At 55.4% G+C, this 25,751-nt stretch overlaps 1 protein-coding gene across 1 annotated transcript in view; it reads right to left on the bottom strand.

Moving 5' to 3' along the window:
• The window catches only part of NDST4 (N-deacetylase and N-sulfotransferase 4), a 95,749-nt gene extending 70,635 nt beyond the window's left edge, over positions 1 to 25,114 (bottom strand). Inside the window, exon 1 of the mRNA XM_054562155.1 lies at positions 24,119 to 25,114. Within this exon, the coding sequence (XP_054418130.1) occupies positions 24,119 to 25,114 (996 nt within the window). The remainder of the gene's footprint in view (positions 1 to 24,118) is intronic.
• Between the last annotated feature and the right edge of the window lie 637 nt (positions 25,115 to 25,751).

Genomic DNA, 25,751 nt, shown 5'->3' with positions numbered 1-25,751 from the left:
CCTCGTGGTTCGCGCGGAGACGCTGGTGGCGGAGCAGGCGGAGGCGGACGTCCCCCGGGGCATTTCGGACACCGAATCAGCGCCAAGTCTTGCCCGGATGTTAGAGGAGCCAAAGAGGGTCCGGCTCAACTTGCTGTCAAAGAAGGCTCATCCTACACACGCAGGGTGGGGACCCTCCCCGCGGGGCCGTGCTGGGACATCCGGGGGCGTCGCCTGGCGGGGGTTGGCAGTGAGTCTGACCTCAGGGAGGAGAGGGGGGCACAGACTCGGCTTTGGGACACGTTAGCCCACGTGTGGCTGCTGGCGCCGCCTGCCGATCGCCCTCACGTATCTGGGGGGGGGGCACACTAAGGGGGCTGCCGAGCTGGGACGGGGGCAGCGCCATTCCAAGGGGAGACGGTAGATAGGGCAAAGGGAAAAGAGCCAGAGGAGAGGTGAGGAGCGCGAGGGACGATGGGACGCCCGAGCCTGCCACAAGCCCGCGGCAGGGGCGCCCCAGGAGGCAGGGCCGGCCAGCGGCACCGGGGCGGGAAGCCACGGAACAGGGATCGGAGCCTCCCAGAACCCTAAGTGAGAACGGCTTACTGCAGACGGAGGTGGGCGCCAGGCCACACGGCGCAGGACCGAGCCCAGGACTTGTGGGTGAGGACCTTCGCAGGGCGCGTGCCCGGCTAACGTCGGGGTAACCGGGGGGGATTGTGCGTTGGGCCGTTTATAAAAGCGGGGCAGGGAGAAGACAAGTAGCTGAGGACCTGCGAGCAGGCTCCCTCCCACCTCCGGCCAGGACGGGGCTGGTTCCCAGAACCCAGGTAGAAAGGGTTCCGCGCAGAGGGGATGCCTGCGAGGGGCGTCCGGACACTTGGCCGGAGAGCAGCCACGCTGGCGGTCGGTGGCCGTCTCTGTCTCTCTCGTCCCTCCCGCCAAGTCCGCGTGTGGCTCTTGGGGGCAGCGCTCTCCGGGGCTGGGGGTGAGGGGCAGTTTGGCTCAGACGCCGTAGGACAGACAGTCACGTTGGTCCCAGGCTTAACAGAAATTACCGTCTTCCATTTTTTGTACTGTCTTTCTTAAGAATTATAGGTAAAATTGTATTAGGCTGTATGATTAAATGATACAGTGATGTATAGCTTTGGACCGGGATGTACAATGAAATTATCTTGGACACGGTGCATATTTTCGCGGCTGTGTTTGCTCTTCTGGCTTCTGCCTGAAGCCCCCTTCCTCCCACGCGCAGGAGGCAGACACAGATTCCGCCGCTGCCGCTGCTGCTGGAGACATCTGACCTTTGGCCAAAAACAAGCAAATTCATTAGCTGGGAGATGAATCTTTACATCCTTTGTAGTCTCCCAAAAGACATGTTTTCCTCAACTGTCATGACCCTTGATCCTAAAATTCTGCTAATTTTATAAGCAAACAGGCTTCCTTTGAATTCATTTCTTTGATTGCTAGTGAACAATTACATATCATTTTCAAATGTCCATTTACCATTTTGGTTTATCTTTCATTTTTGTCTCAGTTTTACCTTTTTCACTTCCTCTGTGGAGATCTTAAGGGGGCTAATCTTGCTGAAGAATGTTTATTTTTAATGTAAAATGCTATCAATTTTAAGCAGTTAAATGCATCTCTAATTTTTAGTAAATTTATTTCTTCATATTGATTCATGGTCTATGCTACATTCTTTTTAAAAATATTCGACACCGCCATCTGTGAGCTACTTTGATACCTCGAGGGGCGTGGGGCGCACCCTTCCCCGCGGGCCCTCTCGCTCCGTCGGTGACCCTGCGCCGCCCCGGGCGGGGCGCTGCCTTCTCGGCCCCTTAACGCTCGCTGGGAACGCTGCGCAGCAGAGACACCAGCGGCAGGCGTCTGTTCGGTCTTTCGAGCGGCGTTTGAATAGCATTTGTCCAGCATTTCAACCTTCTAATGCTATTTTAGGATGAATCTAAACTCAGCGTGGTAGTTGAGGAATCAGTTAAAATTTCTGACTAGTTGTAAACAACCTAGAGACTCAGTACTAGAAGTTACCTGTCTTTTGACACTGCCAGCGCCCGCTACCTTGGCTCCGATAACAGCGCGTGGGCACGTGAGCACGCGGATCGGCTCTGCGCCGCTGGGGGCGCTCTAGCCACGGGCTCCCTCTTCCCTCCTCCCGCACGCGGCGCGCCCTCACCGCAGCGCGGCCTGACCTGCGGGCCTGGCCAGCCCCTGGTTCCCTGCCCACCGGCAGGAGGACCCAGACGAGCCCACCGCCCTCCAGGGACAGCCGGGGCACCCTGTCTGTCCTCCGGCACCCCCACACCGCCTGCCCCGCTGGTCGCCCCCTGTCCCAGGTTCAGCCCGGACGTGGCCCTGCCTGGCGTGGGGCGTCCATTCTCTGGCCGGTGAGCGCGCAGGACCAGCCTGCCCTCCGGGTCAGCGGCACCTGTGGGCACCCCCACTCCCCGGGGCAGTCCCGCCGCCACCCACAGGGTGCAGGGCAGGGGTTCACACGCGAATGAGATGCACACAAGGATGGACAGACCGTCGCCGCAGTTTAAATCCCGTTTGAAGCGCTCGGATTATGTAAATGAAAATACGTGGGATTCAGAATTCGAGGACCTTCTTCTAAAGACCTAAGCCTGGAAGGGACCGGGAGAACACACAGACGCCACCTTCATGACGGCTGACGGCCACACACGCGTCCTCCAAGTTTGCTAAGGGGCGTCGGCCGGCCGACCCCCCTGTGGCCCCCGGGCCCCCTCCGCCCTGATCGCGGGCGGCCGCTGCTAGCACCGGACTCGTCCTCTGAGACCCAGGACCCCGCGGGGGGCCCCACATCGAGGGCTCTCGCTCTCTCGCCTCTGAGAACGGCTCTGCGACCTGGAGCCCGCCCTCCCTGCCGGCGTCCCCTGCCCTGCCCTGCCCTGCCCGCCGGGTCCTGCTCGGCCGCCCCCCGAAGGCTCTCCGCGCTTCCCCTGGGCCCCCGCCCCTCAGTCTCCCTCTCACGTGGCCCGCCCCGCCCCAACTTCACACCTGCCCCCAAAGGGCTCCAGCGACACAGTGATCTTTGGGCGACTGCATTATTGTTTTGAATGTTCCCTTACTCTTCCCAGAAATTATCGTACTCAGCTGCAGAACACAGTCAAACTGTAACTCACTCTTTTGTTACTTCATTTGCTCGCAACTCTAACGTGTCTGGTGCACACCGGCGGCTCCGGGACGGGGTGGGGGGGCACCATGAGACTCGCCGTGTCGCGGCCCAAACGAGCAGGTACGTGTTGAAACCGTGAGAGCGTGCGAAACGGAATAGAAGGCTTTCCACAGGGCAGGGCGGGGGCGGGGGGGGGCGCTGCCTGGCGTGAGGCAGGAGGACAGGACACCGGTGCCGCAAACGGGGCAGACGCACGGGTCACGGCCGAGGTCGTGAGGCAGGTCCACAGTCACAGGGCGGCAGCCAGGTGTCCCAGGTGGGACCGTACAGGAAACAAGGGCGGGCGCCGTGTGTTCGGGGGACCGGGCACTGGCCCACGGGATGGGGGACGCGCTGGAAGTGATGACTAACGGATTGTGAAATATAGGTTGTAACCACCATCACACTTGCAGATTCAAATACACGCCGTGGTATTTAAAATACGGCGGCATGTGTTTCGGCCTTGGCCAGTGCGGCTCCGTGGACGGAGCGCCGGCCTGCGAACCAAAGGGCCGCCGGTGCGATTCCCAGGCAGGGCACCGGCCTGGGTTGTGGGCCAGGCCCCCAGCAGGGGGCGCGCGAGAGGCAACCACGCAGGGATGTTTCTCTCCCTCTCTCTAAAAATAAATAAAAATAAAATCCGGAGGCATGGTGTCAGCATTAAGACAACCGAACGACGTGTTCCGTCAGCTTCGCTTCTCCAAGTGTCAGACGTTGGTGAAGGAGGCAGAGCCCCCCGCATTCGGGCCTGTCCGCACCAGGTGACGACCGGCCACAGGCGCGGCGCTGGCTTCAGGCTCCGTGCGGTGCCGGCTTCCTCGGCGGCTCACCGCGGGGGGCGCAAAAACCTGCTCCCGCCTCTGAAAGAAAGCCCATCACAGCGCCCCCACCCCGCCCCGCCCCCGACGGCGGGAGACGCCGCCCCACTGAGGACACAGCGCGTGGGCGCGCGCGCGGGGCTGGTCCCGCGGCGTGGCGCGCGGCCGAGATAATGGGAACCGAAGGGTTTTGAGAAGTTACTTCTGGAAACAAAGATTCAGTAAATGATCAGTTAGACTGCTTTTCTTTAATTGGTTGTTAAGACATGGCAGATTTAACAGATAATGGGGACGCAGAATAAAAAAGTAAATGTTAATTATGTTTATTTCAAAAATCTTCCTTCTCAAAGGAGAAAGGTATTTTTATCCAGTTAGAACATTTTCTCTAAGTTGACTATTGTACAATGCATATTTCTTCACACAGCTTTCACTTTAACAGATATTTGCAATCCAGAATTTAAAAAAACCTGATTTTTATGTTTATCTTTTTATTTTAATATAAAAGATTTCCAGTTACCATATTTTCAGCTGTACACTATTGCTTTTAATATAAGTTAAGTCTGAATGATGTATTCTATAATTTTAAATATAGTATTGTAGCTACGTATGTGTAGGTACACATCGTAATCAAAAAGTCTAAATTTCCTAACAAGGAGAACTAGTAATAGAAAATTTGTATAATATATAAAGTGACCTAAAACAAAGGATTCCATCTAGTCATTTCAGTAGAAAGAGCAAAATAAAAAAATCCTTATTTTTTTTCTTCCTTCATAGGTGGAGATTCTGCAACAAGAGATAATAAAACTGCCAAGGTTATATAACAAGCAGATGTCACAACTAAAATTGTTCCCCAGGATGCTCGCTGCAAACTTGCGCATCTTCTCTAAATTTAGAGAACCCACATCAAGTGTGCTCTAAGGGGCATGACTCACCGGCCTCCCAGGTGCCCGGTGTCTGAAGGATGGTCTTAACGCTGCTGATATTAACACAGAAGCCTCATTGATTTGTAGCAAAAATTTTCAAACATGACATGGTATTAAATAGAGATGCCATATGCTTCCTATTTGTTTATTTTCACACTGATAATACTTGTTATCAGCAAACTGAAGAGGTGAGAGAGATATAAAGCAAAAATTAACATATAAGAACAAAACCTTAAATATGTAAGACAGGAAACAACTTTTTATATATTTTTCCACTTGGCAAATTACACTGCATTGTAAGAGTTAGTGAGAAAGCTGGGGGACCCCGGCAGGGGGAGAACGTGCGTGTGACAGGCACCTCCGAGGACGCAGGGCGGGTCGGCTTCGTCACGCTCAGCAGGCTGTTTCTCCTGGGAACGGAAGTGGCTGTTCCGGTCCCGCGCACCGGAAAGCAGGGCTGAGAGGCCAGCGACCGCGTGCTGCGGGGACCAGGGCCCGTGGGCACCGAGCCACTCAGGGCAGGACAGGGCAGGTGAGTGAGCAGAAGGGACCCAGGAGGAATCGGGGGCTGTGGGCGGCTCCTGGACATTAATTCGGACGTGGGGCCAAGAATCTGTGCGTCAAAAGTCGAGTCTCTAAACCCACTGCCAACTAAGGAAGATCTACTTTCATCTTTGAGACACCGGTCTGTCACGCCGGTCCCCAGCAGAAGTTTTTGGTTGTTCCTGGCATATTCTTATGCATGTATGTGCCTGTGTGTGTGTATATGTGTAGAGGATGTATGTGCCCTTTTCTCTAGAATGTTCTGTGATCAGGAACTTTTTTGTATATGTTCAGGCTGTAAAGTAGGGTCCATCAATTAGCTGACACTGAAGGCCAAAGTTGGGGCCCCAGCGATGGTTGTCGATGTGGGTTCCGAGTCACAGCTGACTCGTCCTCACCGCAAAACCGTCAGCCTCACGCCTGCGTCCGCAGTCGGCGCTTGGACTAGAAGAGAGGGAGTTATGGGAAAACACCGCAGAGAGCAGGCTGGGGTGATCGACGGGCCGCCAAGGATGGGCATCTGATGTACGTTCGCACGCGACTTCTTCTATGTTAAACGCACGTTTTGACTTGGCATCCGTAGCCAGACCCAGAAAGCGAGGATACAGACAGGAGCCCACACCTCATCGGCCCAGGAGAGACCACACATTTTGTGAGTCCAGGATCAAGCACCGTGGCCGACATATAACGGCCGCTTGATGGCTACTTGTCCAGTGAACGGATGCACGGCCATGTCCTAGGGAGGCGGAAAGCTCTCAGCAGGAACTGCTGCAATGAACTTCAGAGAGAGCTGCGGCGTTTCTCACTTGTTTGCTTCCCGTGTTCGCTTCCCGTGTTCGCTTCCCATGTTCGCTTCCGTGTTACCTGGTCGTTTTATCTAGTCATGGGCTAGGGAAGTCAGGGCAGTTAGATTCGTTCTTCACTTCAGCGGCGAAGAAGGGGGGCTGCCAGGGGAGCCTGCATTCCCTGGACCCGGGCAGGAGCAGAAAGCTGGGGCGCCCCCAAGGCCCAAGAGAGGGCCCGCGGCCGAGCCCCTCCGTGAAGCGAAGGCTCCGTGAATTGGAAAACCTGCGAGCGGCCAGCCTGCCTCCGGCTGCTCCCCAAGCCAAGACTCGTGGTCTCTCATTTTCACAGATTAGAGAACCTGCTCATTCAGCATTTAGGTTTTTAACATGTGATTTTCCCTGTTTAAAATGAAATGATAAGACATGTTTTGGGGATATGATAGCGGCCGTATGTCTCTGGATGTCCCATGAACGTAAAATTGCAGAGACACTAGCACTAAAGGGCTACGTCCACAATGCAAGCGGGAGGACAGGTGTCCCGAGGAGACCCACAACGAGGCGTGCGGGGCCAGAGCCGCTCCACGTAAAAGGCGCCGGTCGCTCCGGCATCTGCAGAGCAGGGAGCAAAGGGACGGAAGCCGCGGCGTGAATGCCTGAGAACGGCCCCCAAGCCATGGCCCGCGCCCCCGCGTGGCCGTCTTGGACGCAAGCGCCTCTGAAGCTGGAAGGGTTCCCTGGGTCCCCTTCACAGAGGCGCCCAAGGGAAACACGCCCCGTTCACAGTGGCCGGAGTCGGGGCCCGTGGCCCTCCGAACGGACGGGCAGAAGCTTCCGGTGTGCGCATGTCCTGTGCTGAGAAAGGGGCCTGTCAGCTGAGGCTCCGAATCGGGCAAGGCCTGAAAGTGGGACCAATACATTGGCAAAAAATGTCTATGTGCACAGGATGATGGACAGTAAACTTCATGCCAGTTATATAAATAAACATCAGCGGCGCGAGTGATTTATTAGGAAGAAACGCCTTCCCATTGCTTGGAAAGCCAAGTCCAGCAGCACGTTGCATGTCCCTCTGAACGATGATGGGTCGGTCTCAGTTTCTTCCATTAAGAAGAAAACCAACCTAGAAAAAAGTGTGCTGTGCCTAAGAGCACTTATCTAAGGCAAGAGCGGCAGCGAGGTGTCTGGGTGGACCTCGAGACGGCCATGCCAAGTGAAATACGACAGAGAAAGTCCAGGACCGTGTGACCTGACTCATCTGCGGGCTATAAAACTGAAAGCAGCGAGTGGACAAACAAGCAAAGCCTCGCAGACACACACAGCACGGTGCTGACCTGCGGGACGGGCGTGTGGATCGCAGAGGGTGAGGCGGGTCCAGTGCAGGGTGACTTTGGGGGGCGGGCACAGAATGCAGGGTGCAGACGGTGCGCCACAGAAACGCACATTCGAAACAGTGTCACCCCCATACATGGAATTTTTTTGAAAATGAAAAGAAAGGATGGTACATCAAAACCAGCTCCAGGAAGCGAGGCTCCATGGAGGGACTGGAGGGCGGAGGTGAGGGCGAGGCTTCCCCAAACACGCTGGGCCTGGTGCATTTTACCTCGGAAGTGTGTAACAGTTTTCCATAGTGTTTTATAAGTTAATTTAAAAAACAACAACAGACAAACCGTAAATGGTGAAGAGAAAACGAGAGAGACAGAGATAAATGGGCCCCGGAGGGAGGTGCCGGCCCAGTCCTCTCCTGCAGGCACCGGGGGACAAGGGACGGCGAGCAGGGCCCATCCGAGGCCTCGGTGGCTGACGGCCAGAGGCACGCTGGGTTGGGGGCGAGGCACGCCCGGGCCCCGGGCTCCCCGCAGTGCTCGGCCCCAGGACACCCCTCAGCGCCGGGCAGGCTGGGGCGCAGCCCGTGGGCCAGTCCGAGCGGGAGCACAGTGCTCCAAGGAGCCGCGCCTTCTCTACGACAGCCGCGTGCGTCCCTCGGCGACCGACAGGCCCCTGGCCCGGAGCCAGGGCTCTCCCGCCGTGTGGCTGAGCGCAGTCCCGGTCGGGGAACGGACCAGGTGGGCTGAGAACGTCTGTTATGCTGCGTGATGCACCGGATGGTTCCCGCCAGTCTAGTGGGAATAACGGGAACATCAGAAATAGATGGTCACTCCCTTGGGAGGCGGGGGGTAAACACGCGTGGACGCCCGTGGACGCTTACATTCCTCAGCGCCTAACGGCGCTGAGAGCGCAAAGCAGGGACCTGCGCCCCCTTTGGAAGGCTGCGCCGCGGGGAGCCCCATGGGGTCTCTCTGGGCAGAGGTGCGCGGGCTAACAAGGAAGGAGAGGGGTTACAGCTGCCCGACTCAGCCCTTGAGGGGCTGGCGGATCAGGCCTGGGGCGCTGGTGGCCGCTCCCCCACATGGAGACACCGCCGAGCCTCACTGCCAGGGGTGAGAGCCGCCGCCAGGCCCCGCCAGGCCCTGCTGGCTCTTCCTCGGTCCTGAGCCGGGCTCCCACCCGGGCCCTAGAGCCAACCCCGAACTCGCAGACAATGCTGAGTACGTCAAAGGCAACGATTTGACAAATTATTTAACAGGTGGTTGTTTGTCCTTGGATCTCTTATTATTATTACTAAGTATAACTATGTCATTAGTTCTCGAGCGCCTCAGCCTTCCAGAACTGCCCCGGTTCGTGGCGGGGAAGCGCCGGCCGGCCTGGCCCAGTTCGCGGCCTGACCCACGGGGGTGACACAGACCGGCGCACGCGGCTGCTCGCGCGCCGCCCGCTGACAGGCGGGCTGAGGACGTGTCTGAGAAGGATCACCTCTGAACGAGAGCGTGTTGCTCAAATATGCATGAGAAGGAAAAAGATTAGATGTCTTGTTTCCAAGTTAATTTAATCACAGAGCCGTGATATCTCCTTTTCTCTCCCAGAACGTTGCTGATCATTTTACCCCGAGTCCGCCGCGTCCCATTCATGTCCTCCTGACGCATCCCCTCGCGCACCCGTGAGGCGGCTAAGCTCCTGGCCCCAGGTCTGAATTTCCCCCCCACACACCCGGGAACACGCCCACGAGGACAGGTGACGGGCGTGTGCTCATCCAGGTTCTTTTGCAGAAAAACAAAGTCACAGCGGCTGTTCCGAGTTACACACAGGCAGCAGGAGACGGTGCGCTTCATGGGGAAGCCAGAGCTCGCGCGGCGAGCGCCGGCCGGAGGGGCGTGCGGAGAAAGCAGCAGGAAGGGGGAGGCTGCGGTTCGGGGCGCACGCGTCGGGCAGCGTCCTCTGGTGGGCTCACCTCAGGCTGCCGGTGAGGCCCGGGGACCCAGCGGCTCTGCAGGAGGAGTCTGTGCCTCAGGTCCCATCGGAGGCAGAGCAGGACCTGGCTTTTCTACTGGGGCCATTGCTCTTTGCCCCTCCCTCCGGAAGCGACTTTTTCAACCTCTCACTTTCCTGTGAGATCGTCTGACCGACTCCCCTAGATGTCACATTTTCCCTCCCACCAGAAGGCAAACGAAGTCGTTCATTAAATGCGCAGGGGAAAGACCCCGACGGGAGCCCCCGGGTCTCTTCCAGGTCGGTGCCCGGCCGCCGCGGCCACAGCGCCCGCCCCGCCGCCGCTCCGAGCCTCAGCGCCCAGGCCGCCGGCCGGCCCGCGGCCCCGCGGCAGCAGCCCGCCGACCGCTCAGGCGCTCGACCCGCGGACTGGGCACGTCCCGCTCTGAAAATGAGGCGACACACCTCCTGCACCCGTCCGCGCAGGGCACGAGCCTGAGGGCTTCCAGTGGCTGGAACGCGCCGGAGGCGGAGACGTGGACCCGGCCGAGCTCACGGCCGCGCTCGCGCCGCGCTCCTGGTTCTCGCACAGTAATGATGTCATTTTACGGGAAACTCGGCTTTCATCTTCGGTTACAAATCACACAGAGTTACAGGGTGCGCTGTTGCAGTCACCCCGGGCCCCGTGCCCACGAATCTTTGCAGGTCCTCCTGGCAGGGACATGCACAGTTTGGGGGGGCGTCAGGGCCCCCCAGCCTGGGCTCGCATCTCTCTCTCCAAAAGGATGGCTGTTCGTCCCCGTTCTAGAACATGAATGTGAGATGTCACACTGCGCCGCACTCTTACGGCTTGAGACACAAGGAGGCGGTGTGCGCCTTGGTAACCGAAAGCCTCCTTCGCGCCGGGAAACGTTATGGGTTGAGAAGGCACAGAGCAGCCTTCCAGAAGCACATCCCCAAATTCATCAGTGGGAAGTGGTTTCTGAGCATGACATTATTGCATTTTATTTAGATTGTATCCATTTTCGTAGAACTGTTCTAAGTGCCTTTAAACTTCTTGACATAAAAATGTAATGCCAAGTGAAAACATTTTATAGATAGAATTCTTTTTAAAACTGCAAGATTTCACGGAACGAGGTGTTCACTGGCTTCTATATTTACTGCTTTCCCCTGACAAGAGACGATTATTTATATTTTCTGGTTTTATTCAATTCTACCTGCCTTTAGGATTTTGTTTAGCTTTAAACGTATTTCCAACAGTAGCTTATGTTTCAGAGCTTCCGTATACGGTTTACCCGAATTCCTGCGATGCCCAGATTCCTGTAGATTGTATGTGAAACTGGCCTCTCGCTTCCCAGACATCGCGGGTTGGCCTGAGGTGCCCAGGAATCTGAACTTGAACTCCTTGCTGTCCGCAGGCTTTCTTCGTGCCTGCGGTTGTCCCCCAAGCTGCACCGTCACGGGGCTGTCAGACGTCCGCAGCGCGGGGCGCACGTTCTCACCCTGGGGTGCTGCCAGAACGCGCTGGTTCGCTTGCCCGCTCGCTCCTTCGGAGAAACATCCGGTGAAGCCCCTACATGTTCCACGCTTGCACGGCTTCATTGCACCCAGTTAACAAGAATGGTCAGCAAGCGCCTCCCCCGACAAAGGTGTTCAACACAGAGCGATGCTCACTTTGAAACGTTGCTGTGATTCTTCACGTAGGAATCCCACAGGGTGAATGCTGATGTTAAATATAAAAGTAAACCACGTTTAACGTAAGTCCAAGAATACACTGTATGTAAAAACACCACTGTTACTCACGAGGAGACGACCGTGTCTAAGGACCTGCGCCCTGCGTCCTGGAGCAGAGCCGGACGGGAGGAGCGGGCGGCAGCCCCTGTCCAGCGGGCGGCAGGCCGGAGCCCCCGGCGTGTCACGAGGGTTAGTGCACGGAGGGAAGGGACCCTGGATGGGAGATGCCGTCCCCTCAGAGTCAGGGAGCGGACGCTGGAGCTGAAACAGGCAACTGAAACGAAATGTCGTCGTCTGATTTACAAAGAAATCTGGATGGTGTATCCTGAAGAACGTTCTAACCACTAGCACAGAATTAGTGGGAACTAAGGCAAACATGCTCAATGAACTGAGTCAGAAGGAACTTATTCTTAAAAATTACGAGAGTGCTGGGAATCCCTTTGTGTATCCAATCAATCCTTGCACATCTTAAACTCACACAGCGCTGCCTGTCAACGTCTCCACGATGCTGGGGAAGAGGGTAGGCTAAGGCCCCCGCCCTCTGCGTCCCAAGGCTCAGGGGGCCCGAACGCTGGCTCCCTCCGGCCCGCCGGCTCTGGGCCTCTGTCCCTGTTACATCCTGGTGCCCTGCACGTCCGGGATGCGTGACGGCACGTGTGCACAGCTGACACTGGAGGGAGGGGCTGGCATGTACAAAATGGCGCTCGTGGTCGTGGTCACAGGCGTTGTCCTGGGAACGCAAAGGCGGGCGCGTCGTTTTCAGAACGGTTGTTACGGTAAGTGCCGTCCTCGCTCGCTCACGCCGGGAGGGCAAGCGGTGACCACAGCGCGGGTGCGGGCCGGGGCGCGTGGGGCCCCAGGACGGCCGCTGACCCTCCCTCCTGCCTGGCCAGCCCCGGGGGCTCCCGTGCGCCCCACAGCCCCGGCGACGGCAGTGCTGCCCGGCCGCCGCCACGGAGGGGCGTCCGTCTCTGTGCCTGGGCTCCGGCGCTGCGTTTCCTCAGACACGGGACCCTGCCGGGCCCGGCCACACCGGCTCTCACCGTGAGGCGGGCTATTTGTGAGGCGAGTGAGCAGCGCCGGCAGTGTCGGTGGCTCTGAGGATGTGCGTTGAAATCTGCCGGCGCGGAGGATCGGGCTGTCAGAGCGGGTAGTTAAAAAATACTTTTATTCTTGTCGGGGTTTTTTAACCTGCTCTGCTAAAAAATGTTCATTTAACACTTCAATTCCACTCATTACTATGGCCTCCTTACTATTTCATTTCTCTTTAAAATTATTCAACTACAGTAAATGCATTAAAGCTATATTTAAAGTGTAAAGTACATGGCGAAAATTTTAAAAATTTAAAATCCCGTCATTTGTTTCTAAAAACAGTTGCCCATAGGTCTGCAGTTTACATTTAGCAGAAGCTGTTTCAATCTTTCCGTTTAGTCCTGTAGGGCTATTTTTTTGGCTGATGTGATGAACGTCAACTCAGCCGCAACGCGTGAACAAACGGCGCGGCCACACAGGCGCCGCTTCGAGCCTCGTGGCCGAAAGTTCTCTGCAGAGCGGCAGGTGCGCCCCCGCACGGCAGAGGCGGGGTCCCCGCAGCCAGCTGCCCGATGCCGCGCACCGGGAAGCAAGGCGCGTGACATGTGCGCACTTCCAGTGGCTGGCGAGCCAGCAAGCACATGCGTGGGTGTGTTCACGCGTGTGCATCAGCGCACACGCGCACGCGGTTATCTGCCCACATGCAGGGCCCTCCCACCTTCTTGCGCAGGAAGCGACACTGTCATCTTCTGAAGCTGTGGCTCTGCCTGGGCCGCGCTGCCACTTTGGGTAAGTGTTTGAACGGCATCAGCGGCGTTAAATTGTGTTCTTGCCCTGAGTGCTTCCTCTTGCACTTGATTGGAAAGGCAAAGCCAGCCCGCCGAGCCCCCTGCAGAAGGAACGCGGCGGGGGTGACAGCCCCTCGGAGGGGCTCCGCCGGCGCCCAGGGCTCGCATCTTCCCGGGCCCGGCTTGCCGACCCCGCCACCGCGTGTGGCGCGTCCTGTGTAATTTGACCACTTTGCTCTGGGAATTTAAAACATGGTTTAGCTTTCCCTCCTCCCACCTCTATTTTTCTTTCTCTCCTTTTCTTTTTGTTCTTTTACATTTTATACATTGAAAGCCAGATGTGGTCTTCTGTAGCAGAACACAAAGCTTCGACTAGATTTCTCCTGCCCTGAGCTAAAGGCAACACCGTGTGGATGCAGCATTTTCAGGGCCTGTTTAGATTTCAAGATTTCTTTCCATTCCTTTTTTTCAGTAGTCATGGTACAAAGAAAAATTGTACTTCACAGGAACTCCTTTTTTTTAAAGTATACCAGTAAGGAGGCCTTAGAATTAAATTATATAAACACAGCAGGTAGCAAAAATTTAGTGTGCCCTTTTATTTTTAAAAATGGTTTCATGGAGTCAGAACACACGAGTAGCTGACATGGTGAAAAGTTCTTAAGCTGCACACATACACACACGTGCTCAAAATTAGATTTTTTGGAGGCAAAGAACCAAAAACCTTGTTTTCTGTTGGCACATAGCACTGAACAGAAAATTATGAAGACCTTCCTTACTGAGATGAGGGGTCACTGTCCAAAACATGTCAGCTTCATCCCAAGCAGCCGGAACAAGGCGGGGCAAGTTGATTGACTTTCCCCCGGTAAGAACAATGAGAGAATAGATCAGAGCGAAAGCGAAGAGATCGGAGACTGACCGGAAGGGCCACTGGCGGGGGGCGGTCCGGGGCGAGCCCTGTCATCTTGGGGAACAGACAGAAGCTGCATTTTGCCCCATTGCTCACAGAGCCCCACCCGCGGCCCCACAGAGATCGCAGCGCCCCGCTCCCCGCCACCCCCTCTCTCAGAGAAGGGGTTTCATGGGACACCACGCACGGCTGCACGTGACATTTCACAATGAGAGTCACCGGGGGACACGCTCGCTTTCCTGGCAGCTGAGTAGACACACAGATGTCCCTGGGCCAGGGAGAGCCGCAGAACGGTGTCAAAGCCCCAGACAACGTTATTGGCCTCTGAGATCCAATGGTCTTCTTCCTAATGAAACTGTTCTAAAGAAATCTCTTGCCTCTCTCTCATTATTCAAGGGTAGACGAACCCTCCGTCTCTCTCTCCACCCCTCCTTCCGGCCTCTCGCGGGGCTGGGTGTCACACAGGTGTCCTGCCCAACAGGGGGACAGGTACGGCCCTGCCACTCCGCTCGCCCTGCTGATCCGTCCCTGCCGTCTCCGTTTCCTAAGGCTGCCGACCAGCAGTAACGCGGGAGAACAGACTCCACAGAGACGCGGAGGGACCAGGACGGGACATGCCAAACCGCCCCCAGCAGCGGTGCTCCTGGGACTCACCGGTCCCACTCGGCTGGGCCCCTTCAAGCTTCGGTTTGGCGGCTGCCCGCGCGTCTTACCTCGAGGGCTATTGCCACTGCACCCGTGAGACCCTGTCACCGCAAGCCTGTCTCTCGTGTTTCCTCAGATGCCCGCCCCCACGCTTCCCATGTAAAGCTTTTCTTTATCGCTGATACCCGGTGCAGGGGGCGACCACCGCCACGGGGCAGCAGGCGGTGCCCATCTGGGCGGCGAGTCCTCCAGAGGCGGTTGCTCGCCGGCCCAGGCCCGGCCTCGCGGGCCCAGCCGGGGCCTCGCCGCCCCGCTCTGCGGAGCGCAGTAGGTCTTCTGTCGGTTTTGCCATTTGGGGAAAAAGCCCAACAAGGTTTACTGTCCTCAGGATGAACGATTCTCAGCAGGGACTTTCTTGGGTCTCAACGGGGTGAAACTTTATAAAAGAGGGTGATTTCCTCATGTTTCCTGTGAATGACTGTAACTCCTTGTCAACTGTGAACACGCAAAATGCTTTTCATTTTGAGAGGCCATTGGAGAAGCTTTAATTGCAATCAAATAATCTATTACTGACAGCCTGAGAATTGCAAAAACACATTGAAATTTAAAATAGTTATGTATACAGGAAGTAGAATTTCATTTAAAATATTCAAATAGGCTAGGAACTGGATGTTTGAAACACAGTTCACAGCTTAGAACATGTGTCTTCAGTGTGCGGTGTAACCGTGACCGTCCGTCCAAGGCCCATGGCGGCTGCTGTTTGCAGAGTGGCGTGTATTTGTGGGTTTACATAGCGAGACATTCTGCACAACAAACTGTTACTTTTTCTGTCATTGTAGGTCCAGTGTAGCATGTATAAGAGTGAGAATTCCTGAAAATAATTAGACCAATTCGGCAAACTAAAATACAGAAAGTAAGCAAATTTTACCAATTAAATTAGTATCGTAAAGTGATTTCTAATTGAATACATTGAAGTGAGATTTTGGAAGATTGCTCTGTTTGGAATATGTGAAGTAATCTGAGCGTTTTAACTGTTCCACTTACGGGAGCAATGAAGTGAACAGGACAGGGCGGCAACTGTGAAAATGTCTGTGAAGCTTTTTATGTGGTTCATCTGACACTTGGACTGTTTAGTGCGTGTAGTGGCTTATTCTGTAATGGTCAGTTTAATAGAAAATGATCAACAAAATTAAAATAAGCACTAGAAAACCAGTCATTTGTTGAGTTAGATTCCCTTTGTAAAATCAACAGAGAAGCAAACATTGTGCGTTAGCATACTGTAATATAGATGAGTAGACACACACATAGGTTTTTTAGAAAGAGAAGTTAGATTATCCAAGGACAGGATGGGAAGAAACGTGTGCGCAGGCGTGTGGGCCCCACCGGGCCAGACGCTCTGGAGAAGGCGGCATTTCTGTCTCTTTTCATTCTACATAAATTTGGTTTGTTCATTGTAACCTTATGTTAAAAAGAAAAACAGATGTAATGGATATGTGGTGTGAATCTCACAAAGTGTTCTAAATATCAAATATCTTTTATAAAATGTCATTTGAAAGAGTTATTTGCAAGCAAATAAAGACACTTGTGTTATATTTCACTTGTAATACACTCAGGTTTCAAATCAAAGGAAGCACGCTTGAGTAACTGAGTCTGGTCTTTTCAACTAGACCCTCAGGAATTCCGTGAAAGCTGGGCTTTACAACTCTAAAACTTCTAATTTTATGGAAATCTGGTATGTTTGCATGTATTTTCCCTACGGTCTATTGATTCCATTGTTTTAGATTAGAAGTTCTTTATAATTATTACCATAATATTTTAACTATCTTAATACATATTTTAAGTTCAATAAATGATTACCAACAGTGTTTAAGTTATAGCAATTATGGAAATGGAATGGGGGTCCTTGGGAAACTCTAAAATGCTGGACTGGCAAAAAGTCTGTTCACTCTTCTTGCACAGTGTCCCTAGTTAGCACTTAGGTGTCTTTAATTTCACTTGGAACAATGTTGTTAGATTGTATTGTGACAGCTGTAGTATCAGCGTGCATTTAAAAAAAGTACCAGAATTGGTGAACTTTTGTGTAGCCATTTTAATATTAAAGATGGAAGGAAATATGCAAGATTTTTGGCACATCATGCGTATTTCAAGAAAAGTAAAAATGCAACTGAAATGCATTTTTCATGTTTGTGCAGTGTGTGGCGAGGATGCTGTGACTGATCGAACGTGTCAAAAGTGGTTTGCGAAGTTTTGTGCTGGACATTTTTTGCTGGACGATGCTCCACAGTCAGGTAGACCAGTTGAAGTTAATAGCAATCCAGCTGAGACATTAATTGAGAACAATCAACGTTATACTACGCGGGAGACAGCTGACATACTCAAAATATCCAAATCAATAAAGTTATTGGTGAAAATGAAAAATGTGTCCTTTATTTTAAGGGAAAAACTAAACAGACTTTTTGGCGAACCCAGTGAAACTACCCAATGGCCCCCAACCCCACGCCTGAGCGAGCACCCAGGGGAGCGGTGACCGGGGTCTCTGAGGGACACCTGTCCTCCCTCCCTCAACTCTCCCTCCCCTGCGGACCGCAGTGCTGCAAGACACGAAAACAACCTCGACGTCCACCAGCGCTGAGAGGATAAAGAAAATGCGGTGTGCGCTCGCAGGGAAACGCTACGCGGCCCGGGAGGAAGAGGGACCCATCCTCTGCAGCAGCGCGCAGGTGCGCCTGGAGCGCGACGGGCCGAGTGAGGCGAGCCCCAGGCAGGGACGCGCACCCTGGGCGGCCTCACTGGCATGGGGCGTCTACTGCGAAAGAGGCAAACTCAGAAACGGAGCAGAAAGGTGGCTGCCCGGCGCCGGGGGGCAGGGCGTGGGGACACGGAGGTGACGGTCAACGGGCACAGAGTTCCGGTGACGCGGCCTGAGTCAGTCCCGGAGGCTGAGCGCGTAGCACGGCACTTAGAGCCAGCCCTGCCGGAGTGTGCGGGTGGATTCGCCAAAGGGGAGGCCCTGTGCCACGTGTTCTCGCCACCGCGACAGTATCATGTCCTGGTACTGACACCGAACGCTAACACTGCACTGGACTAACACTAATAGGGACGCTCACAACAGGGGAAGTGGGAGGAACCTTTGGCAGGTGATGGACAGGCATGTGCAGGTCCTTTTTGGGGGCGACAGTCTCACAGGTATATACTTATTTCCAAACTCACTGAGTTGTGTACATTAAATAGTGTACAGCTTTTTATATGTCGATCACACCTTAATAAAGTGGTTAAAGACTTAAATATCACGGATGCCTGTGCGGTGCCAGCCGGGTACTTGAATTATCGGGGGAGATCACTTTGGAAATTGCACAATTGTCTCACTGCGATGCTGTGCACCCAAAACTGACATAATATAAGGCCGAATGCCAAATAAAATGAATAGATGAATATCGCTGATGCCTTGATCTTATCAAATATTGCATAAATAACAGAAAGTTTTGATTATGGAATACAGACTGCGGAAAGGGTTTTTGTGTTTACACTCTAACACAGAAAGAGGTGGAGAAATTTTTTTCATTTAAAAGTATGCGTTATGACCTGATGCATTATAAATTCATAATACGCATTTTCAATCAGTCAGAGTGGCTTGTGAAGCTATATTAAATATCCTCCCACAACGTGATTGTAAGCAGTTAGAAGACACGCTTCTGTTTATATGGGGTGTAGTGTCTTTCTGACGGGCCAGTTTGTTTCCTGTAGGCTTATTTTCAATACAAGGGACAAAACAGCTAATGACAACGCCTCCGCATGTCATCACGTGAACCTGGGCTATGTAATCAGCCGGGTGCATGAGGCAGTGTGAGCTCAGTCCAAACGAAATCAGTTTAAAGCCCCGCACGTCATAAAACAGAGGAAGCCATCAATGAAAAGACCTACCCCAATGTCCAAGATGTTACAACATGAAACTGAATGCGAATCCTGGTGTGGAATCAATGAAATGCGGCAAATCGCAGGACTGACAAAAAGCAAGGGGATCTTTTCTCTTCAACTCTCTGCCAGCAAGCAGGTGGGCTCGCCCCCGGAGCACCAGGCGCCGGCCTCAGGGTTATTCCTGGGGTCGGTCGTGTGATCCTCGCAGGAGCCCGTGGAACACGGGTCCCTATTAGATCTCCGTCTCCAAGGGACCGAGTGTGTGCTTCCGCTGAAGTAACTTGCATGGGGTCATAGTTCATGACTAGTGAGCTAGGATTCGCTCCTCTCTTCAGAATGAATGTTTTCCAGTATTATTTTTATCCAAAGATAATGGTCTTTTTTCCTTCAGGAAAACATACGTTCACACCCACAAAACAAGCACCTTGTATTCAGCCGATCAGATTTGTTTGAGGCAGAATTTTAAGCTCAGGATAGAATAAACTCATTGTTCAGCTTCTTTGTCGAGAAAACCATTCCTCTATCTTGCAAAGAAAAAGACTGATCATCCCCCCCAAAAGGGGATTTGAGCTTCCACTGCTGTTTTTGAAAAATCGTCTGCTGGTCTACCTTGTATTTTTGCAGCAGGATAATTGGTCTTGCGCTATTTTGTGTCATTACCATGCGGCGAGGCAGGGATTATTCTCGGTTTATTCGGCGGCGGGCTTTGAGAGGACGCTTTCTGAACTGGGGAGCTGCTGTCATTTATTGACTTGAAAAGTCACAGCTATTACTCTTTGATTATGGCGTCTCTATTATCTTCTTCTGGAGACTGGATGAGATTCCCTAGTAAAGACTAAGACGGTCAGGCCACACTTAAAAACCGCATCAACATCATGACGTTACATTCTGTCACCAGACCCACAACGAAGCCCACGGGACACAGACAGGCCGGGAGTGACAGGCAACGCGACTCAGTGGGCAAAACCGCTGCGGCGGGACTGTAACAGTGTTAAACGACAGACAATCTTCGTGAAAGAAGCATTGTGGACGTGCTGCAAGTCACTTCAGGACGAGAAAAACAGATGCTTTAGTTTATCCGGCAGATACGGCGACTGCAGGCGTTGCCATGATCGTTAAGCTCCTGTCGGACCGCAGTGCCTGTCTACAGGGAGTTCAAACGGAGCAAGCGTTGGTCGTGCCTGCGTCTCCTCTCCGGACCCTTTGGATGCGAAGCCCTTGCTGGTGTCTGTGGCGATTATCATAACAAAAACTCCGTGGCCCCGGCCAAAGAGGCTCTACCTAGTCCGAGCCGATCAACTGGCTAATTAATTAATCACTATTTATATTGTCACAGAATGACAGAACTACAAAGCCCATCGGAAAAGGCCCCCTGGCTGTCACCGGGGTTTAAAGCGGGGCCTTGAGGTGGGTGGCAGCCGGGGCTGCGCCCCCGGCCCCCCCGCCCCCGCCCCAGGGCGGAGACGGACTGGCTCGGCTGGCTTCACCCGGCAGGTTCTGCCGTTGGCTCTTTCCCGAAGCGACCGGGGCTCCACCGGTGGCGCCGCGGAGCAGGCTCGCGGCCGGAGCCCCGCCCCCCGGGGCCGCAGACCTCGCGGCCTGCCGGTGGCCCCCTGCCCCCCCACCGCACGCTGGTCCCTCCCACTTGGCCTGTGAGGGTGGGCTTGAATTCAGGGCCTCTATTCTTAAAGGGAAATACAACATGCATATAAAAAGCTGTGAAATTATTCTAAGCAGACGATCTGCAGCTGGTAACAGGTCTGGCTTTAAAATAGGCATTTAAAAGACGTAGATAGTTGGTGGACACCCAGGAAACAGGCTTCAGCGCAAGATGACTCCGAAGCCCTTGTTTCCCACAAAACACAGGCGTGTTCTCTGGGACGCTCCCCGAGAACAGAAACACAGGGAGACGAAACGAAATCCTCTCCGTAGAGTATCATTTCTGAGCACAATAACTAGAAAATGGGCATTGAGCAGCCTTCTTCTCTTGACACTTCAAGACCCCGGTTCCGGGAATATTGGAGCCACGGAGCCACTGGGCGCGCCGGGCGCCGTGTTAGCGGGAGGTGCGGTCGCTGCGGGGCTGGCTGAGCAGCTGGCGGCGGGGAGGACGGAGGACCTGGAAGGCCGGGCTCCAGGCGGCGCCGGCCGCGCTGCTGGGCGGGCGCACGCAGGGCTGCGCTCAGAAGGCGGCTTTTCACAGCCCCCTTCCCGGCTTCCTGCCCTATGACCCCGGGAGGCTCCTGGCCTGCGACCTCAGACAACTGTCTCCCGTGTGCATTTCCCTGGTCGCGACCTCGGGTGTGTAGCAGGGTACTCAGAACGCTGCGCTCGGCTGGTTCTGCTTGGACTCACGGCGCCGTGGCGATCGCGATCCCCAAACGGCAGGCCTCGAGCTCTGCCGGCGTCCGGCGGGGGAGGCCGACGGGCCTGTTCGCGCGCCTCCCCCCGGGTGCCCCGCGCAAACCGCCGGGCCTCCCAGGGGCCTCTCGTCGCCGCGGCGCCCTGGCCCCGCACGCTGCTCTGCGGGCGCCGGCAGGCGCCTCCAGGCCCCGAGGCCGGCGCGCACCTCCACCTCCTCCTGCGGCGCTGTGTCCTCGGGCTTTGTCGGCGCCCCTTCGCTCCGCGCGGCCCGAGCTCCGTGCAGGTGGCCGCCAGGCCGGGGTGTGTCCCTCCCGGGCCGGCGCTCACCTCAGCCTGTGCCCCCCGGATACTACGGCTGCGGCTGCGGTCCATTCAGATTGGCCTGCCAGACCTACAGTCCGGGCTGGAAAGCGGAATGAGCGCGCCCAAGGTTCACTAGGCGCGATGTCGCTGAGGCTCCAACCCTGCCCAAGGCCCTGTTTTCCGGGAGAAAGTGAGACACTCAAGACAGGTAGCCTGGGTTTGTTCTTCACGCTGTCAGTTACCAGCTAAATGGCTGTCTTAATATTGTTAAACCTCGTTTTATCCATTCAGAAAATGTACAAATATTGCCTCTTAGTGTTCTCATGAATATTAAATGATACACTACCTGCTAATGATTAGCACAGTGCTCAGCATATATTAATATGCTGAACAAACACCATTTTTAAAAACAGAATAATTATTATGCCGATATTGTTGTAATAGGTTCTCAAACAGGTCTTCTCCCAAACACCTCCCTGGTTCCAGCATTGTGATTTTCTCCGTCCCCGGCTCTGATCGTGTCCTTTCCGGCTTCAAACCGTCAGAGCGCGCAGGGCGCCCGTGTGCCAACGGTGCCCGTCGGCCCGGCCACAGCCAAGGCCTCCTGCGCTTCATCCCACTACGGCTCCTGGTTTCCAGCACCGCCCTCCAGCCGGCACAGGCACCTCCCCCTTCCCCAGTGTCCTGGGGTTTCCAGCCCCCCCGGCCTGGGCCGCATCCCCTGCCTGAGCACACGCTTCCTGCCCCGACGTGTGGGGGCCCCGGCAAACCAGCCCCGGACCCCCGGCTCCGAGGAGGAGAGACGCTGTCACTGTCCTCCGGGCCCACTGTCCCCAGGACTCCGCCGCGGCGTCTGTTGCCTTCTGCCTGGGACGGTCCTGCCTGCGCGCCTGGCGACTGCGAACACGCGGCACGAGAGAGCGGACTCTGCAGCGAAGAACGGGGTGTGGAGCCCGAGGGCGAGAGAGGCGACCTGGGCTCTGAGCTAATCACGGGGGCTGATACAGGGAAGGTCCATGTGTTCGGTTAAAGGCCCAGTTTGGAAGGGACGTCACTGGCTCCCCCCTCGTCTGCTGTGGGGTGACGGGATGGACTTCTGGGGGTACACCCGCAGGAAATAAACGCAAGGAGGAAGAACACGGAGTCTCCAGACGTCCTACACATGGTTTCCGATTCTTTTCCACAGAGTCATATTTATCCAAAAAAATAAAGTTGAAACAGAAATCAAAAACCAAGATGGAGACTAGAATTTTAACACTTGAAAAACAGTGTTTCCCATCGACCTATAAGCAACCCGGGGTCACAGCCTCTGCGCCAATCAAGCCACTGACAGGCCTTGATTAATGGCTCTGAGGGGAACCAGTAGCAACACCACAGGGAGCCAAAAAGGGTCTTTTCTTCAGACAGTGTGTGTGGGGGTGGAGCACAGGATTCCTCTGTGCGCGTGCGCATAAGCGTGCTCACACACACATGGCCCCCGACCCTTCCCCGCCTGCGACTGGCCTGCTGGCGCTTCAGTGTCCTGTCCTCCTGTGTGGGGTCGTGCCCCCCGAAAGTCCCCGCTGACCTTTGAGTGTCGTGTGGATGGTGGCGCATGGCTGTTTGCTTGTCCCCTGAGAGCCAGCCTACGAGCTGTGTTTGAGTGGGACCGTCCGGTCCGAGTTAGAAAGAGTTTCCAGGTCCCGCAGCCTGTCAGGCGGAAGTGGGGGCGGCCCTGGGTGAGTTTCAGGGTGGGACTTGCTCAGGGACCCTGGGGAGGCACATGGCTGCTTCTTAGGTTATGCCTTTGAAATGAAAATAAAACTGGAATTTGAATGAATTAAAACGAATAGAATATAGGAAAAAAAAGCAAGGGGGTCACAGAGCCCCTCCCAGCTACGCCTAATGTGAGCTGTGGGTCCCAGGCAAGCGGTGCTTCATGCAAGGCTCCGTGACCCGGGGGTCCCTGGCTCCCATGTGCTTTGAAGATTTCTAAAAAGCGAACATTTTTACTGGTTTTAATCATGCTTCATTATAGCAGTGATATAAGGCCTCAGGATGGGGAAAAAGCTGTTATTTTGAATAAGTATCGCGGTTCCATCTTTGGAGGATAAAAAGGCACTGGCAGAAAAGCCTCCTAACACTTCTTAGTTTCTTTATAATTTCGGGTTGTGTCCTATTATTTTTATCTTTGCTAAAATTATTTGCCCACAGGATAGATTTAGTCGCACACAGGACAACACCAGCGCAAGTGAGAACATCGAATCCAGATGCCAAAAGGGGGAGCGAGTCTCAGAACCACCCACCAAAGCGCCGGGGCACCTTCGGCGTCGGTGTCTCAGCGGCCGCAGGGCGCTCCTCGTGCGGTTGGTCTGGTCACAGCCGGGATGCGCCCCCGGCCCTGCTGCCGCGCGTCCCTCCGCATGCGGGGGGCCTTCCCGGTCTCGCCCGACACGCGCCGCCTGGCAGCCTCTGCTTTTCCTCATCTCTCAACTTACAGCGTCGGAACAGTTCATACCCTCACACACCAAGCTTCCCTGAGGTTCTAGAAAGGTCTGAGCTATCTCTCCATCTTGAACTTACTACCGGTTTCAGAACCGACAGGGCAGGGGATCCGTCGGGGGGCAGAGCTCTGTGGCACATTGGTCTGGGGCGCACAAATGTCACCGCGCCCCAGATGGGGGGAGGGGCGTGCCCTGGTCCTGGTGGGGGTGGGCCGGGGGGACCAGGCAGGAGGCTGAGCTCACAGGTCCGCGGGATAATTCCGTCCCGCCCCTCAGAAGCACCCGGGTGTGTGTGAGCGACACTTACACCTGAGGTCAAGACTTTTTTCCGAGACTATTGCACCTTCACATTTTGTGTCACGAGGAACTTAAAATACTGAAATTCTACTTTAGCAATACCACCCAGTTAGCGAAAATCAAAAATGATCACGTTCTTTCAAAACGTTCTTACCTTCACGTCTTTGACGTTCATGCGGGTGCCCTCCTTCCCCACAAAGATGTCGTCGATGTCCACGAGGATGTACCTGTCCAGGGACAAGGCCAGCCTCTTCCCCGACAGGAAGGAGACGGCGTCGATGAAGATGAGCTTGTGCAGCCAGAAGTTCAAGTTGTTGCCAAAGAGCACGCGCTGGATGCCGTCCTGCAGCCCCAGGTCCTGGACGACCGTGGCCAGGAGCGGCTGGCCGGGCTGGGACGGCGTGCCCCGCCCGGCCTGCGGCGCGGCCAGGAGCACAGGCACGTAGGTGGAGTGGTTGGACTCGAAGGCCGTCCAGTCCTCCCCGGGCAGGGGGCCCTGGTGCACGCGCGGCGCCTTGGCGATGCGCAGCAGCGGCGCGCGGGGGCTGACGAAGCAGTCCCGCAGGGCCAGGTGGCTGGCCAGGCTCAGCGGGAGGCCGCGCAGCGCAGCGCGGGGCGCGCCGTGCGCCGGCGCCTTGTGAAAGCCGATGATGCCCACGCCGTACTCGGCGCAGTACTTCTCCAGGAGCTCGCGGCCCCACGCGTCCATGCCGGCGTACTTGAGGATGTTCTCGTACACGACCAGCACGTACTTGCCCCTGCCGCCCTCGGTGAGCGGAGGGATATCGCCCCTGCCGGGGGCGATGACCATGTGGTACTGGAAGCGGCTGGACTCCAGGATGGCGACGATGTCCTGGCCCAGCTGCGAGTACTGGCTCTCCACGAACAGCAGCACCGTGGCGTCGGTGCGCGCGGCGTCGACGGGCCGGGCCGTCCGCAGCCCCGCGGGCGCGGGCGCGGGCGCGGGCCGGTCGGGCGGGGTTCGGGCGCCGGCGCAGCCGGCCCCGGCGGTGCTCTCCAGCAGCGCCCCCGCCTGCCGGTAGCCGGCGTAGAGGAAGTAGGCGGAGACGAGGATGCTGGCCAAGCAGAAGGTGGCCAGGAGCACGGTCAGCGTTCGGAAGCTTCTGCGAAGCTTCCCGAGGAGAGTCATCTTCTGGAGCCCAGCTCTGGAGCCTCTCCCGGTTTCTCCCCCTAACGTGCCGTGGAGGACCCAGGACGAGACGGTGCGAATGCCGCTTCCCGGAGGTTCATGTGACCATGGCAGACCACGGACGGCGTCGGGGGGTCACAGCGGCTGGAGCTGGGGGCGCACGGCGCGGGGCGGAGGCTGGGGAGGGTCGGCGCGGCTGCTCCGTAGGCCACCGCAGGCCCCTTCTGCTTGACGTGACCTGCGAAGGAGGAGACAGCCACCGCTGAGACAGGCGACCAGAAACATCTGTGCGTGCAGACGGGTGACAGATAAGAAACACACAGACCTCGGACGGCTTCTGGGTAGTTACCCCGCTAAAATTATCAATTGTCTGATGTGCACAATCTAGGTTTTACTACGTAGAGTATGGTCGAAAAAATCATGTTCTCAAGAACACAGAAACCTATCTGATTTTTCCCAAAACATACAAACACATATGTATATATTTGCATATATTTGTATGTACAGATTTTGAGATCATTTTTCAAACTAGCATCTCAAAAACGAGGTACGATAGAGAGCTTTAGGGGAGAGGGCGAACGACGGCTTAGGTCGTGTGTCCCGGCCATGGAGCGCTCTGTGCGCCGGCAGAGCCGGG

Source organism: Pteronotus mesoamericanus, unplaced genomic scaffold, assembly GCF_021234165.1.
Source record: "Pteronotus mesoamericanus isolate MK-2021 breed Mesoamerican mustached bat unplaced genomic scaffold, CSHL_Meso_final contig_163, whole genome shotgun sequence".
Lineage (NCBI taxonomy): Eukaryota > Metazoa > Chordata > Mammalia > Chiroptera > Mormoopidae > Pteronotus > Pteronotus mesoamericanus.
The sequence above is the reverse complement of the archived record's forward strand: the minus strand, read 5'-3'. Positions and strand labels throughout refer to the sequence as shown.